Below are 15,784 nucleotides of genomic sequence, written 5' to 3' on the forward strand. Positions count from 1 at the left end.
ACTGTGATTGGAAGTAAATTCATATTAGGGAAATACTAGACAAACCAAAATATCACAAAACAGTGTGCATCTTTTGAGTTCTCCTGAACTCTTCATCAGGCTGGATGGTAGACAGAACAATTGGGGTTGGGGGTTACAGCAATTTTTAACAGCCTGATGAGACTTGCCTCTTCTCTGCATCTTTCAAATTTCCAAGGTGAACTTGAGGCTTTGGGGCCTGTCTGACTCAGTTCAAGCTGCTTTTGGGGAAGAATTGCTTTGCTTTGGATAATGCCCAAATAAAGCAGAACCATGGATCTGGGTTCAGGCTATGCTTAAAGCCTAATATGTATGGAGGACTGTATTTGGCTCTTGATTAATTTCAGCTTATATGGGAATGAGTTCCAAAGCAAGGGAGAATATTTTGGATGTCACTTTACTGGAACTTTTACAACAGAAGTACAGCAGACTTTGTACCTGCCCCCAGTATCTGATTGAACAAAGTAGTGAAAGTTGTAGTATCAGTTTGCAAGTGAAAGTGCAAAGATATAATTGGGGAAGGGCCGTAGCTCAGTGGCAGAGCCATCGACCTTGCATGCAGAAGGTCCCAGAGTCAATTCCTGATATCTCCAGGTACGGCTGGGACAGACTCCCTGCCTGAAAGCTTGGAGAGTTGCTTCTAGCCAGTGTAGATGATACTGAGATAGATGGACCAATGATCTGACTCAATATAAGGCAGCTTCCTATGTAATCTTCTTCAACAAGCGCTAGTTAGCCAGAAAAATCTTAGATGCACTTTGAGGGAAGCCACTCCGAAAAGAGTTTCAATGTGCAAAGGAAAAATCTGATAGTGCTTGAACATAGACCAGAACAGGCTATGAGTGAGCCCAGATCCCATTGAAGCAGAGCTGGCATAAGCAGTTGGTCTGGATCTAGGCATTCTTTTAATTTCCATAGTCCTCCTCACCTACTGTTGCTTTGAGGTATCATGGAAATTAAAGGGAGGGGGTTAGACCTAGCTGCCCAATGTTGTTCACAGCACTTCCACCACAACCACGTACACCTGTGAGAGTCCACTGACAGAGCCCCTCAAACCAGGGGCCAGCCCTGCACTGAACCACTGATGTGAATGCACTGTCTGGTACCAGTAATAGTTAAATATGACTTGATGTGGTGGATGAAGGTACATCACAGCCCTATTTTATATACAGTAGGGCCCCACTCATACAGCGGGTTAGGTTCCAGATGCCCACCGAAAAGTGGAACATAGCATTTTTTCCCACTTGTGAGTGCATATAAAAGCCTCTGCCGGCTCCCTTGCTCGCTCGCTCTCCCTCTCCCTCTCCCTCTCCCCCTGCCCCCCCCCGCTCACTCACTCACCCTCGTTATGGTGGGGGAGTAGTGCTCCCCTTCTGCGGCAGGCTCCAGAGGCTGTCAGAGGTGCCACAAGCCCTGCCTAAACCGTAGGAAGGGAGCAGACAGCCACCTCCCCCTCACAGTCAAAGGGAGCCACAGCCGTAAGCTCTGGTAAGGATCCTAGGGCCGCAGTAGCGAGCCCCAAGGCAGCCGAATAAGGACAAAGCCTCTCCCCCCACAGCCAACCGGAGTTGCAGCCACAAGCTCCGGTAAAGGACTTCGGGCCACAGATGAGAGCCTCAAGATGGGAGAGGAAGGGCAAAGGAAGTCACCTCCACGGACTCCTGACACCCGCCAAAACAAGCACCACCACCTGCAATTCCCCACATGCACTGCATCGGCAAGAAGAGCTGACTCAGTGAGCTCCCGGCGGCTGCAACAGCCTGCCCGCCCATGCCCGCTTGCTCTTCTCATGCTTGATCGCTCATTCGCCCCCCTGACCTCCTGCCCCCCAACTGCCTGGTAGGTGCACACACATTGCTTACCTTAAAATTGCTTACCTCCCTGAGTGAGGAGGGAGTCACGCTTTCCGGAAATGAGTGCACCGCTCACATCAGCCCACCCAGTTGGTGGCCGTCCCTCCCTTGGTTCAGACGCCAGCCCGCGGACCCCCTTCCCTCGACCCTGAAGAAAACTGCCATACTAGCGGAATGCTGAGAAGTGGAACGCTGAAAAGTGGGGCCCTACTGCATAGAATTTCATATTATAGCCACGTTATAATTTTAACAAAATGTTTGTCCCAACAATCTTTTATGATGTGTTGCACATTTTTTTAGTCACTGGTATCCTACAGCTGGAAAAAAAATAGCCGTGAAGTGAGAATGAGACCTTGATACAAAAGACAACATTCAATAGGACTTTGTGTCAAAAGTGCTGTACCATTCCAGCACCAAGCTGTACATCAGACACATGGAATGCAAGATAATGGGAATGCAAAATGCTCTATGATTGCTGGGAAATGAACCACATGAAAACAAACATTTCAAAGTACAGTACTCAATACAACTGACATTAGATAGTACTGAAGGCGTATATTTTAAGATAGCCTGAATATGCATTTGTATAAAATAGAGTCACCGAAACTGCAAGTGAGCAGTTAGCTCTTTGTGACAATCCCAAACTACTTTGGGTCAGCAGTGTTCTCATAGTTGCTGAAAAGTAAAACTGGCAGGAAATGGATAGGAACACAACCCAAATGAACTCAAATACCACTCTCACTGCTCTGAATACCAATTCTAAATGGAATATTTGTTGATGTTACACAAAGAAATAATTAAAATCTCACCAGGCCATTGCTACTATGGAACTTGATATCCAGATGAGAAAGAGCCTTAATACCCCCACTTTCAGCTTTGATATGAATCCCTCGTGGAGCATCCATGCTGAGAGACCGAGTAGGTGATTCAAGTCTGAAAGCAACCAGAAGATGTTAGTATCTTAATAAAGTTTGGGTTTATTTATTGTATTTATTTACAATTTATAAACCTGTCCAACATAAAGATCCCAGGATGGGTGACAATAGGTCAACACCATGTTCATGTTAACCAGTTTACCATAAAGCAATTTTAAACTTTTTAAAAACAATTAAAATACAATATAGCAGATGAAACACAACTAGTGACAAGCCATATTACCTCTCCTCATCCAAAAGTCTTAAGTAAAAAAGAGGAATTTAATGACTGCTACTTTAGTGAAAGTGATATTGATTTTAGAGGTACTGACATCCAAGTAACTTTATAATCCCAGCCTGGCAGCTGATTCTTCCTAGAAGCAGGGGCGTAGACTTTCCAGTTTCCCAGGGGAGTTGGGGGGTTAGTGGGCCAACCTAGGAAACAGTGAGTGCAGGCCAGTGGTCATAGTGGTATCTTAGCAGTCGCCCTCTGTGTCCGGTCTTTGAAATGTGCTTTCAGGATTGATTATTTATTTATTTATTTTTCGCTGGCTACCTGAAGGTTTCCAAGCAACTTATAACATGATTAAAAGTCAAAATAATATATCATAAAACAAAACTTAAATGAAATGAAACAATAACCACTCCCATACAGTCGCAGAAAGCTTGGCAGCATACTGATACAACACCATCATCTTAGTTTATCAAATGCCTGGGGAAAAATAAGTCTTTAACTGGCGGCAGAAAGATAACAGTGAAGGTGCTGGGCAGATCTCACTGGGGAGCATATTCTACAGATGGGGAGCCACAACTGAATAGGCCCTCTTCCTTGTCACCACCCTCTGAGCCTCTTGCAGAGGGGGTCCTGGAGAAGGGCCTCAGAAAAAGACCTAAGGATCCCAGTAGGTTCATATCGATAGAGCTATTCCAAAACAGATTGAGGTTCTGAGCCATAAACAACTTTATAGGTCAAAACCAGCACTTTGAATTGGGCTCAGAAGTATATGGGCAGCCAGTGTAACTGGAACATAATTGATGGTATATGTTCTGTTCACCCTGAACCTGTCAACAATTGGGCAGCCGCATTCTGCACTAATCGAAGCTTCGAAACCGTTTTGAAAAGCAGCCCCTTGTAAAGCACATTGCAGGAATCCAGCCCTTGAGGTTACCAGAGCATGGACTGCTTTAGCTAGGTTATCCCTGTCCAGATAGGGTGGCAGATAGGATGGTCATTTTAAGATCTCCAAGTGCACATACATGTACATAAGACAAACTGAACAGTCTCCATGCAAGGTAATAAGCGGACACAAATTTGTCTTTAAGAAAGGTAACGCAGAAAAGCCTGTAGGGGAACATTTTAATCTTCCTGGCTGTTCAATTACAGGAGTATTGTTTCTCCTTCATTTAGAAGGGTGACTGAGCAATATGAAATTGACTAAACTGTAGCATCATGGGTGCCTTTATTTGGGTGCCTTTATCTGACACATGGTTGTAATCTCTGAACCAGTGCAAACAGTTGCTGTGCACTAACTCAGTTTCTGGGCAACTTACAGAGTTCAAAGTAGTGGCAATCCTTTCACTTTAGACTCTTAACCAAGCACATGTAGGGGCCATTCTTAACAATTGTGAAGTGCATCAGGACAGGCCCCATAGCCATGCTCCCAAAGAAAATCCATAGTCATGTCATCAGGATTATGTATATCCTTGCTTTTCTAACATGCTACTTAAAAACTCAGTCGTGAACTCAGTGGTGCTTATTTCTGCTGTATAGGTTCAACTTATAAAACACATTTAGCTTTAACAAAAGATCTTCAGACAGCTGAAATACAACCTGAGTGTAACATGTAGGTATTCTCAGCATTAACAGTCCATCAGATCTCTGTTTCCCCTCAGGCTTCCAGGGAGGCATCCCAAAGCCATGGCACAGACAGCAGGGAAACCTCCCTGTGTTTCCAGTTCCCAGCTTCTACTAGACTCAAAGACACAAGCCTCTTCTTGACTCCAAGATGGAGAGGCCCTCAGCCTGGTGAGGTGAGGGAAGGGCCACCCTCGTTCCCATGGCAACACATTTGCCCTTGAACTGGTCCATAGTCCCAGCCAGCCAGAATTATTCACTGGGCAAAGGAAACTGGTCTGTTCATTTTAGCAGGTCTCTCCATTGCAGATCTCCTACAGGCACACAATAATAAGCTGGAAGAGGAGTTACAGATATCATCCAAACCCATCTTCACAATCCTATAAAACGATATAGTCAACGCCGTTCAGTTACAGATCTTAAAGTGATTAAGTTTAGGAATACAAGAGCTGAACTTCAAAACAATCTCAAGAGGCGCATGCCTCTGGTTAGATTAAAAAGAATCCAAAATATGTTGCAGACACTAAAATATTTAATAACCATGAAATAAACACAACAACTAATAACAAAACACTCCTATACCCTTATGAGGCACATGCCTGTTTAAAATGAGTGCTCTTGGAGTAGGTAGGCCAAACGTGTTTCTGCCTTTTTGTCTTCTTCAGTGGCCAATTAAATAAAATTGACCAACAAAATACTAACAACAAAATACCTCAGATGGTACACAATTCTTTTACAATCACAATATATGTGGAAGTAATGGTACTCACCCAAAGGATTTAATATAGAAATTCTTAACTAGAGCATTAATCAGGCTTGTTCAAATGGTAGTGTTGGGAAGAAGGCTTTAAATATGTTAGGGACAGGGGAACATTTTGGAACAAGCTCAGCCTGTACAAAAGGGAGGGGATCCACTTGAACTAACATGGAACTATTCTGCTGGCATTTAAAATGGGAAAGGTCATGAGTAATTTTTGGAGAAAAGCCAGAAGGAGCTGGGAAGCTTCTGCTTTATTATTTATGTATTTATTTTATTTGTATCCCTTCCTCCCAGCAGGAGCCCAGGGCGGCAAACAAAGCACTAAAACACTTTAAAACATCATAAAAATAGATCTTAAAATACATTAAAACAGTTTAGGAAAACTAATTCCATAAAACATTTTAATAAAAATGTTCTTGCGTCCCAAATTGTCACTTCTTATAGTACGTCTGAAGAAGGGAGATGGGAGCCCGGAAATGCTCCCTATATTTACAATCACAGGTTGGTCCAGGTTGTACCAAAATAGCAACACTGTTTCAAGCAAGTGCACTAAATATATTCTACAAAGTGAGTAAACTGTAAGAATTAAAATTGCTCAGCTGTGTATAAAGAAACCCCAACATCATTTTTTGGTTTGTAAGCCTTAAATGCAAGTGAAGCGGAGAAAAAGAAATTATCACATGCAAGAGGCCTGAAAATCTATAGTGCCACAAGGTGGCAGCAAAGGCCAGCAGAACATTCACTTTGTCATCATCTAAGTGCATCACTTCTAAATGCAAAGGATTACACAATCCAGCCAGTTAGGCACCGCTCTTCTACAGATTCCTGAGGGAGAGTGATGCATATGCTTATTGTTTAATTTATTATCATTACATTTATGGACTGCCTTCGATTCCGACTTATGGTGACCCTATGAATAGGGTTTTCATGGTTAGCAGTATGCAGAGGTGGTTTACCATTGCCTTCCTCTGAGGCTGAGAGGCAGTGACAGGCCCAAGGTCACCCAGTGAGCTTCATGGCTGTGTGGGGATTTGAACCCTAGTCTCCCAGGTTGTAGTCCAACACTGTAACCCAGCCTTTCCCAACCAGTGTGCCTCCAGATGTTGTTGGACCACAACTCCCATCAGCCTGGCACACTGGTTGGGAAAGGCTGCTCTAACCACTATGCAACACTGGCTCTTCATTACATTTATATCCTAACTTAAATATAAAAATATGTAACATTTAAAACATAAATTAAACCTCAAAAATTTTAAACCTCAGAAATTTAAATAAAGAACATCAGAAAATAAATAAAACAGGCCCAGCCTCCAAGATGTCTTCTGTATCTTTAAAAGTTGTGGAGGGGGTAGGGAGAATTCCACCTTGTGGTTTTTCCCATTACAGAGTTGCAAGAACACCTGCACTTGGCTGACCTTTTCTTCTCCTAAAGATACAGGGTCAGTCTCAGGCCATGGACCTGGCAACCCTAGTCAGTGCTGACAGTACTGAGCTAGATGGACCAATAGTGTCACTCAGTATACAACAGCTTCCTGTGTCCCTTTCAGCCACAACCCCTCTTATCTCATGGTTTATCTCTCTGGAGAGCCCCTCAAGGATGCAAGGAGTTGCAGCCAGAAGGGGAGGGGGACTGAAAAACCCACATGCACACGACACTTTAATCTGGGCCTTAATTCTGTCTGTCCTTCTGTGTTCTTCACTGTAGGTGTTCCTACAGGTGTTCCTTGTCCACATGGGAACTTCAATGGACACACTCAACTCTTTTATTTACAATAGCTACCTTCCTGTAAACACTTCCCTCCCATGGGGGGTATTCCGAGTAGGCCCAATGAAATTAATAGACATGACTAACTTAGGTTCATTTATTTCAGTGGGTCTACTCTAAGTAGGGCTTAGTTGAATACGACTCCATGTTCAGAATGGAGCACACATGGAGGTAAGATCAGTACCATAAAAAAGCAATTTTGTTATTAATTTTGATCAAAACTTGCTACAGAGACATGCAGGCAAATAACTGCAGCTAATAAAGAAAAATAGAAAGCTACCAGGTATTTTGGACATATGACTTATTTATGGCTCCATATGATTATACAGCCATGAGAGTGGCTGTATACTATAGCCAGCGTGGATTTTTCACATTCCGCAATGTTAAATTGAAAATACCCCCATGCCATTCTGTTGCTTCCCATAAGCTCATTTCAAAACAAAACCTTACAAAACTTAATAGTCCTGAACTCAGAAACGCTTACATAACAACCCTCTCAATTTTCATGGCAATACACAAAACAGTCAGAAAGAATTGAGCGTTCAAAGACTAAAGAGAGAGAGAAAAAACCCAGATGCTTTTTGGACTTTTTTCTGTCAGAGTTCTCATAATCTGTTGAAATTCATTAAAAATTACCCATCTTCACAGAGTACCTGTAATCCTGTTACGGACGTTGCCCCATACTCTGACCTTCATCTTCTGCAGTTTAAAAGTTAAAAAAATGCCTGGCTAATTTTTAATTAATTTAGGAAATTTTGGCTGGAACCCTATGATAGTGTCGGGCATGCTCAGTAAGAACTAACTACAGTGTTCTAAAAGCCAGACTCACAGGTGCTTGGCTTGGCTAATCAGGGGGCCACACCCACACCAGACTTTGAATTCACTTGAGACAGTCATGGTTTCCTCCAAAGAATCCTGGGAAGTGTAGCTTGTGATGGGTGCTGAGAGGAGACTCCTATTCCACTGACAGAGCTCCAGTGGCTAGAGTGGTTTAACCATCAGCCACTCTTATTGAAGGTCTGTGAGGGGAACAGGGTGTCTCCTAGCAACTCTTAGCACCCTTCACTAACTACACTTCCCAGGATCCTTTGAGAGAAGCCATGACTGTCCAAAAGTGAAATAAAGGCCTGGTGTGGATGAGGCCAGGGACAGCTTTGGTTTAAATTTGGGTGGAAGGCTACATGTGCCTGCTATAGAATAGAAAGGTGGGGGAAACACTGAAAAGCAATGATACTGTTCACAATGTTTTCCTTTTGGAAAGGAAAGGGGCTTCCCTTCTACCCGGTGCCCACCCACCCAATTGCCTCCCCTCCCCCACCCCTCCCCTCGGTCAGTGTTGGACTACAACCTGGGAGACCAGGGTTCGAATCCCCACAGAGCCATGAAGTACACTGGGTGACCTTGGGCCAGTCACTGCCTCTCAGCCTCAGAGGAAGGCAATGGCAAAGCCACCTCTGAATACCGTTTACCATGAAAATCCTATTCATAGGGTCAACATAAGTCGGGATTGACTTGAAGGCAGTCCATTTCCATTTTCAAACATGAATGCACAGAAATAAATCCCACTGAACTCAAAAAGTATGCAAATGATCAAACCCACCCTCCTTTCTCCCTCCTATCCCCTCCCTGTTGCCCCTCCCCTCCCCCTTTCTTTGCCCCTCCCTACCCATCTCCATCCCCTTCCAATCTCCTCCTTCCCCTTCCCCCTCTCCTTCCTCCTCCCCATGGTCAGTTTTACCTATCTTAAGCATGATTGCACGGAATTAAATACCATTGAACTCTATAAGCATGCAAATGATCAAACCCTCCCCTCCCCCTTCCTTTGCAGACTGATGACATGGACAAGGTGCTTGCGATGATGCAGCCAGCAACGTGTCCTCTCGACCCTTGCCCCTCTTGGCTTGTTAAAGCTTGCCAAGGGAGTTTGACTGAGTGGATCCAGAGTGTGGTCAACATGTGGTTGTGGGAGGGAGTGGTTCCAATCACCCTCAAAGAGCCGGTGATCTGACAGCTCCTGAAAAAGGCCACTCTGAACCCATTGGTTTGTGACAACTACCGCTGGGTCACAAATACCCCCTTTTTAGGGAATGTGATTGAGAGGGTTGTGGCGCAGCAATTACAAGTACTCTTGGATGAAACAGATTATCTTGACCCATTCCAATCTGGGTTCAGGCCTTGCGTTGCCCTGATAGATGACCTTTATCAGGAGAAGGACAGGGGAAGTGTGACCCTGTTATTCTTACTTGATCTCTCAGTGGCTTTTGACACCATTGACCATGGTATCCTTCTCAGCTGACTTGGTCAGAGATGGGTACCGGAGGCACTGTTTTACAGTGGTTCCAATCCTACCTCCAGGGTCATGTTCAAACAATAGCATTGGGTGATTGTCTTTCAGCCCCCTGGCAGTTGTGCTCTGGAGTCTTGTAGAGTACCATCTTGTCCCCCATGCTGTTTAACATCTATATGAAGCCCTTGAGAGTGGTCATCAGGAGATTTGGGTGAGGTGTCAGCAGCATGCTGATGATACCCAGCTCTATTTCTCTGTAACATCTGAACAGGGAGAGGCCATGGAAACCCTGGACTGCTGCCTGGACTCGGTGGTGGGCTGGATGAGGGCCACTAAACTGACTCTGAATCCTAGTATGATGGAGGCACTGTGGGTTGGTGGTTCCCGAGTTCGGATAATTGGTCAGTTGCCTGCTTTGGATGGGGTGGTACTCTCTCTGAAAGAGCAGGTTCATAGTCTGGGGGTGCTCCTGGATCCATCTTTGTTGCTAGAGGCCCGGGTGACCTCAGTGGCTAGGAGTGCCTTTTACCACCTTTGGCTGGTAAGACAGCTGCAGCCATTTCTGCAAAGGGATAGCCTGACCACTGTTGTCCATGCACTGCTAACCTCCAGGTTGGATTACTGTAATGTGCTCTGTGTGAGGCTGCCCTTGAGGTTGGTTGGGAAGCTGCTGCTGGTGCAAAATGTGCAGTGCAACTGCTCACTGGGGCAGGGTATCAACAATAGGACACCCCACTGCTGAAAGAATTGCACTGGCTGCCCATTAGCTACTGGGCTAAGTTCTAGGTTCTGGTTTTGGTGTAAAAGCCCTATACAGCTTGGGACCAGGATACCTGAAAGATCGTCTTACCCTTTATATTCCTATGCTGTGGAGGTAAAGACCTCCCGCAGATACCATCTTATCAGGAGGTCAGTTCCGCACAACACAGGAAGCAGACCTTTAGTGTAGTGGCACCTACCCTTTGGAATTCCCTCCCCTTAAATATTAGACAGGCGCCATCTCTTTTTTTGTGTGTGCCTACTAAAGACCTTCCTCTTTCAATAAGCCTGTGAAGTAGAGACCTTATCCCAGTCTGCGGCTGTATTGGAATTGTTTTTTAAGATGTTTTAAAAGCTTTTTTAAAAAAGATGTTTTTAACGATGTTTTAATATATTTTAATGTCTGTTTTTATGATGCTTTAGAGTGTCTTTGTTTGCTGCCCTAGGCTCCTACTGGGAGGAAGGGTGGGATAATAATAATAATAATAATAATATGTGTGTGTGTGTCCCCCTTTGGCATGATAAGTGCATGAGTGAAACTACTCTTAATTGAAAAGAAATGTGTACAGGAGTTCTAGTGGCAAAGAAATTTAGTTCCACTCCTAACTTTCCAAGTAAAAGGGGTTTTTTGGGGTTTTTTTTAAAGGACCAGTACAAAGAGAGATGCATGAGTGACCCTTCCATTTCTGGAGCATTTATACTATGGTGTCTTTCCTAAAAAATCAGCGTCTCATGAAATTCAGCACTAGGCCTCAAAGCTAAGAGACTATGCAACTGAAAATGCCTTTCTGTCAGTCTTAAGCTCTGATGTTCTCAGTTAAAATGACTCACTCATGTTCAACAATGAATATTGCAATACATAAAGGGAAATGCTGCAAAGCAGGAGATTCAACTGATGTGTAGTTTCTTCCTTCTTGGCATAAACAGCCCTGAGAACAGTGGTTATTTACTTTTGAGACATATTCTTACCTAAGCTCTTTAGAACTGTCAACATCTTTAACACCTTTAACAAGTGGTGTTTCTATAGAATGTTCGCAAAGAGCTCCTTCAGGCCCTGAAATAGAGGAAACAGAAACTGATTGTGGCTGTTAGGTGTCAGAGAAAAGAGACAGCCCCCCTTCCCATTATGGGGGGGGGGGAAACAAACTTTTTCTGAATACAAGAGGAAACAGGAAGAGATCCTCAGAATGGTCCAACAAAATGTTAGGTTCACCAACCTTCCTAGAATATATTTATAAATGTAAGCCTTAACAGAAAGTATTTTCAGCCAGCATATTATCTTGAAAACTTCTAAGATTTGTTTCACATCTTGTAAGGCATTTCTATTCAAAGGGTGTTCAGGCTGTAACGTGTGATGATCCTACGCGTGGGCTTTTTTCCTATGTAGACTTAGGCCACATTCACACCATACGTTGAAGTGTGGCTTGTGAAGGCTGCAGAGCATTGTTAGGGGACTCCTATTTCCCTCATAGTACTACAATTTCCAGAGTGGTTTAACAGTTAGTCCTTCTTCCTAGAGAACTCCTAAGAATTGTAGCTTTTTGAGGGGACGAAGGATATCCTAAAAACTCTCAGCAGCCTTCACAAACTACACTTCCCTGGATTTTTTGGGGGAAGACATGATTGTTTAAAGTGGAATAATAGTGGAAAAAATGTATGGTGTGAATGTGGCCTTGATGTGTATGTGTGTGAAGCTTCAATCTAATAGTGGCTTTCCAGGGTTGTGTACACAGACTGGCTCTGATCCTATGTTGCTCTTCTGAGCATAGCAACAACATAGGAAGCTGGCTTATACCAAATCAAACCACTGGTCCATCTAGCTCAGGCTTGTTGACACTGACTTGCAGCAGTTCTCAAAGGTTTTAGGCCGGAGTTTTTCACAGCCCTACCTAGAGACTCAGGGATTGAACAGGAGACCTTGCAAAAGCACATGCTTGACCAGTGAACTATGGCCCTTCTGATGGTAGTGCAAATGGGCTCATTTTGGCCTACTCCCCCTTTAACTACGATCCCCACAACATATCCCAAACACCATTTCCAACCTGCATACCAGGGGGTTGCAGAGGGAAGGGTAAGTTGGGGAAATTCCATTCTGTGAACTCTGTTCCACTCACAAAATTCCAAGCCAATGAAAAACTGCATAGGATTGTTAGATGTTAGGATTTTACCCAGATTTCATGTTTTGTTGAAGCTGGTATGGCCTCAGGGTGGGTTCCTGACATAACATGATGTTGTGTTGATTTCATAGGGATATACGCTCATGCAAACACTTGCTTACTTTGCATAAATTCTAGCTCTACCTGAACTATTTTACCTTTTTGCCTTTCATTTTCCTCAAACTTCATTGCTTATAATGTCTCCCCCACCTTTACCGTGTATATATGCCTGCAACTGAGGATTACTTGCGTCTGATGGACTCTCATCAACAAAAGCTTATGCTCTTTGTTAGCTGCCACAAGACTCTTTGTTGTTTTTGTTAGAATAAGGTTGATAGTCAACTTGTATTATTTTTATTAATGTCAGCTTATTGAAATTTAATTGAATAACTATCATCTTTATTTTAGCAGCTAATTAACAAAATTAAGATAAGTACTTCAATAAGTAATTCTGAAGATATTTAATGAATAACACTTTATTTCAATCAACTAAAGTTGGAAACAGCAGTAAATAAAACATCATATAAAGTTCTCTTGTGAAACCTATAATTAATGAATTTATTAATCAACACTGATTTTATGTGGCAGTGATTTTATTTTACTTTTAGAAGATGTTCCTATAAGATGTTTTTGTGCTGTTTCTTAAACTTGTATGCAAACCTGTGACTCGAAGTTTGTCTACACCAATTGTGGTTTCATTTTCATTCACTGTAAAAAGAGGCTTTCCTTTCAGATCCATGGACTTGATTTGAAATTGCTGACCATCAAATTGTACCATGTCAGGACCTAAGAACCACACAAATGTTATTAGCATTTTTAGGAGAATCTATCATTCACCTGTTCTTAAGCTGAATTTATAAGTTGTCAATGATACAATATACATTTAAACAGTTTAGGTTATTAGGACTGCAATCGTCTTCTTCTTACCTGGGAGTAAGTCCCAGTGAATTCAATGTGACTTACTTCTGAGTAGATATGTAAAAGATTGCACTGTGGCTTACGGTCTCAGTTTCTGGCTTTCACTAGGAGGAAAAGTAGAATTTTCCTGTTCAAATAGAAGGTACACAGTGTGCAAAAATGTGCATACGTGGCTCAGCTGTGAAACTGGGAGGGAGAAGAAAGAATGTAGTGTGGGACTGAATCATCCCCTTAGTGTTATGTTAGAATTCCAGATTGCATGATTTATGATTTTCAAAAAAAAGAAGAAAACCCCTTGTACTTGCAAAGTTGTCACACATAGGAGGGCCAGGATCTCTTCTTGATCATCCCAGAGTGCAGAACACGGAATAATGGGCTCAAGTTACAAGAAGCCAGATTTCAGCTGAATGTCAGGAAAACCTTCCTAACTGTTAGAGCAGTACAACAGTGGAACCAATTACCTAGGGAGGTGGTGGATCTCCAACACTGGCGGCATTCAAAAGGCAGCTGAACAGCCACCTGTCAGGTATGCTTTAAGTTGGATTCCTGCATTGAGCAGGGGCCTGGACTCAATGGCCTATTTCAACTCTACTGTTCTATGATTCCAAGAAGAATATCCCACTCACTGCTTAATTGCTAACTAATCCACATCTAATCAATATCAATACAAGTTTTATCATGTGTATCACCTAAATCATAATGCAAATTGGACATTGATGTTTCCCTGAGAACTAAACAGCTTAGAAAAAGATCTGTAAATAAGAAGACAAAGATTAAAGCAATTAGCCCATGTTTTATTTTCCAGTAAAGGCATAAAATAACTGCTTTGATTTTCTGGGATGTGTGATCCTATGTTCCATGATAGGTGACCCAGGGGTGATAGGAAGCCTTAGATGTCACTCCAAGGGTGAAGACAGAGGTCTGACCTCAGAAAGAAGATCTGACATTAGATCCTTCCTCAATGTTACTGTGGGAAGCTCTGCAGCCTTTACCCTACTGATGTCGGAGCTCAGATGTAAGGCTGAAAAAGGGGCATTCTGGAGGTGAATCAGGGGAAGACATTAATCCAAGAATCCATACCCTTCCCAGTCCTCTGACATGCCTCAGCCAAGGAGGAAACTATGCCAGCCCTAGAGCTTGTCAAGAATTATCAATACCTCGGCACAGTCATTAACCAAAATGGAGACAATAGTCAAGAAATCAGAAGAAGCCTAGGACTGGGTACAGCAGCTGTGAGAGAACTACAAAAGGTCCTCAAATGCAAAGATGTATGTATCACTGAACACCAAAGTCAGGATCATTCAGACCATGGTATTCCCGATCTCTATGTATGGATGTGAAAGTTGGACAGTGAAAAAGGCGGATAAGAGAAAAATCAACTCATTTGAAATGTGGTGCTGGAGGAGAGCTTTGCGCATACCATAGACTGCGAAAAAGACAAATAATTGGGTGTTAGAACAAATTAAACCAGAACTGTCACTAGAAGCTAAAATGATGAAACTGAGGTTATCATACTTTGGACACATCATGAGGAGACATGATTCACTAGAAAAGACAATAATGCTGGGGAAAACAGCAGGGAGTAGAAAAAGAGGAAGGCCAAACAAGAGATGGGTTGATTCCATAAAGGAAGCCACAGACCTGAACTTACAAGATCTGAGCAGGGTGGTTCATGACAGATGCTCTTGGAGGTCACTGGTTCATAGGGTCGCCATAAGTCATAATCGACTTGAAGGCACATAACAACAACAACAACAAGAGCTGGCTTGGTGAATTTCCTTCCCATTAAGATGGGGGGGCTGGAAAAAGACAGAGGAGCACTGCTCTACCCTTATGTCTGAATGTAGCAATTTGTTGCTCCCAATGGCTGGTAGACCAGTTATAATTTATGTAAATTAGCAGAGTTTAGCTTGCTCAGTACTCTGTGCAGCATGGGTGTGATTTTACCTGGGAAAAAGCAAGCTTTTACTTTGCTCTGAATCACTGAGACTTAGACTTGGTTTCAAAATAAGAAGTGACTATTTTAGTAAAAGAAATACATACTGGATAGGAAAGATGCTACTTCTATCTAGCGAACTAAGTTGGAGGATGCAATGACTATGCATGGACATTGCCGCTCATGCTAGAGGAGAGGAGGCAAAGAGAACATGGCTCCTTCTCCTCTGGTGGTCAGCAGAGAAGAGAGAAACAGGAAGGTGAGTCAGAGGTGAGAACAGCTCCCTGAGATATATCAGTTAACACAGAACAAAGACAGACAGAAAATATGAGTACAGGTCAGTGGCAGTCTAGCGAGCCTGGAGGACTATCTCTCTATCCCTCTTTGCACACAAAGAGAACCAAATGGGAGTTGTTCTTGTCACACTTCTAATGCAATTCAACTGCCTTCAGTTTTCTCTCTCTTTCCTCTCCTCCTTTTAGGATTGCAGCCTTGCTTAGTTTGACTACCCAGGGCTATTTGTATTGCATCTGGATAGACACGAGATAACAACAAAGAATATG

General features: G+C 43.0%; 1 protein-coding gene across 4 annotated transcripts in view; it reads right to left on the reverse strand.

Moving 5' to 3' along the window:
• Window positions 1-15,784, reverse strand: part of SGCG (sarcoglycan gamma) — a 45,695-nt gene that overhangs the window by 2,414 nt on the left and 27,497 nt on the right. For all 4 annotated transcript variants that reach the window (XM_061628557.1, XM_061628556.1, XM_061628555.1 and 1 more), the window contains exons 5-7: window positions 13,028-13,153; window positions 11,181-11,265; window positions 2,681-2,804 (exon numbers count right to left, since the gene is read on the reverse strand). In XM_061628557.1, the coding sequence (XP_061484541.1) occupies window positions 2,681-2,804; window positions 11,181-11,265; window positions 13,028-13,153 (335 nt within the window). The remainder of the gene's footprint in view (window positions 1-2,680; window positions 2,805-11,180; window positions 11,266-13,027; window positions 13,154-15,784) is intronic.

This window comes from Rhineura floridana, chromosome 5, assembly GCF_030035675.1.
Source record: "Rhineura floridana isolate rRhiFlo1 chromosome 5, rRhiFlo1.hap2, whole genome shotgun sequence".
Classification (NCBI taxonomy): Eukaryota; Metazoa; Chordata; class Lepidosauria; order Squamata; family Rhineuridae; genus Rhineura; species Rhineura floridana.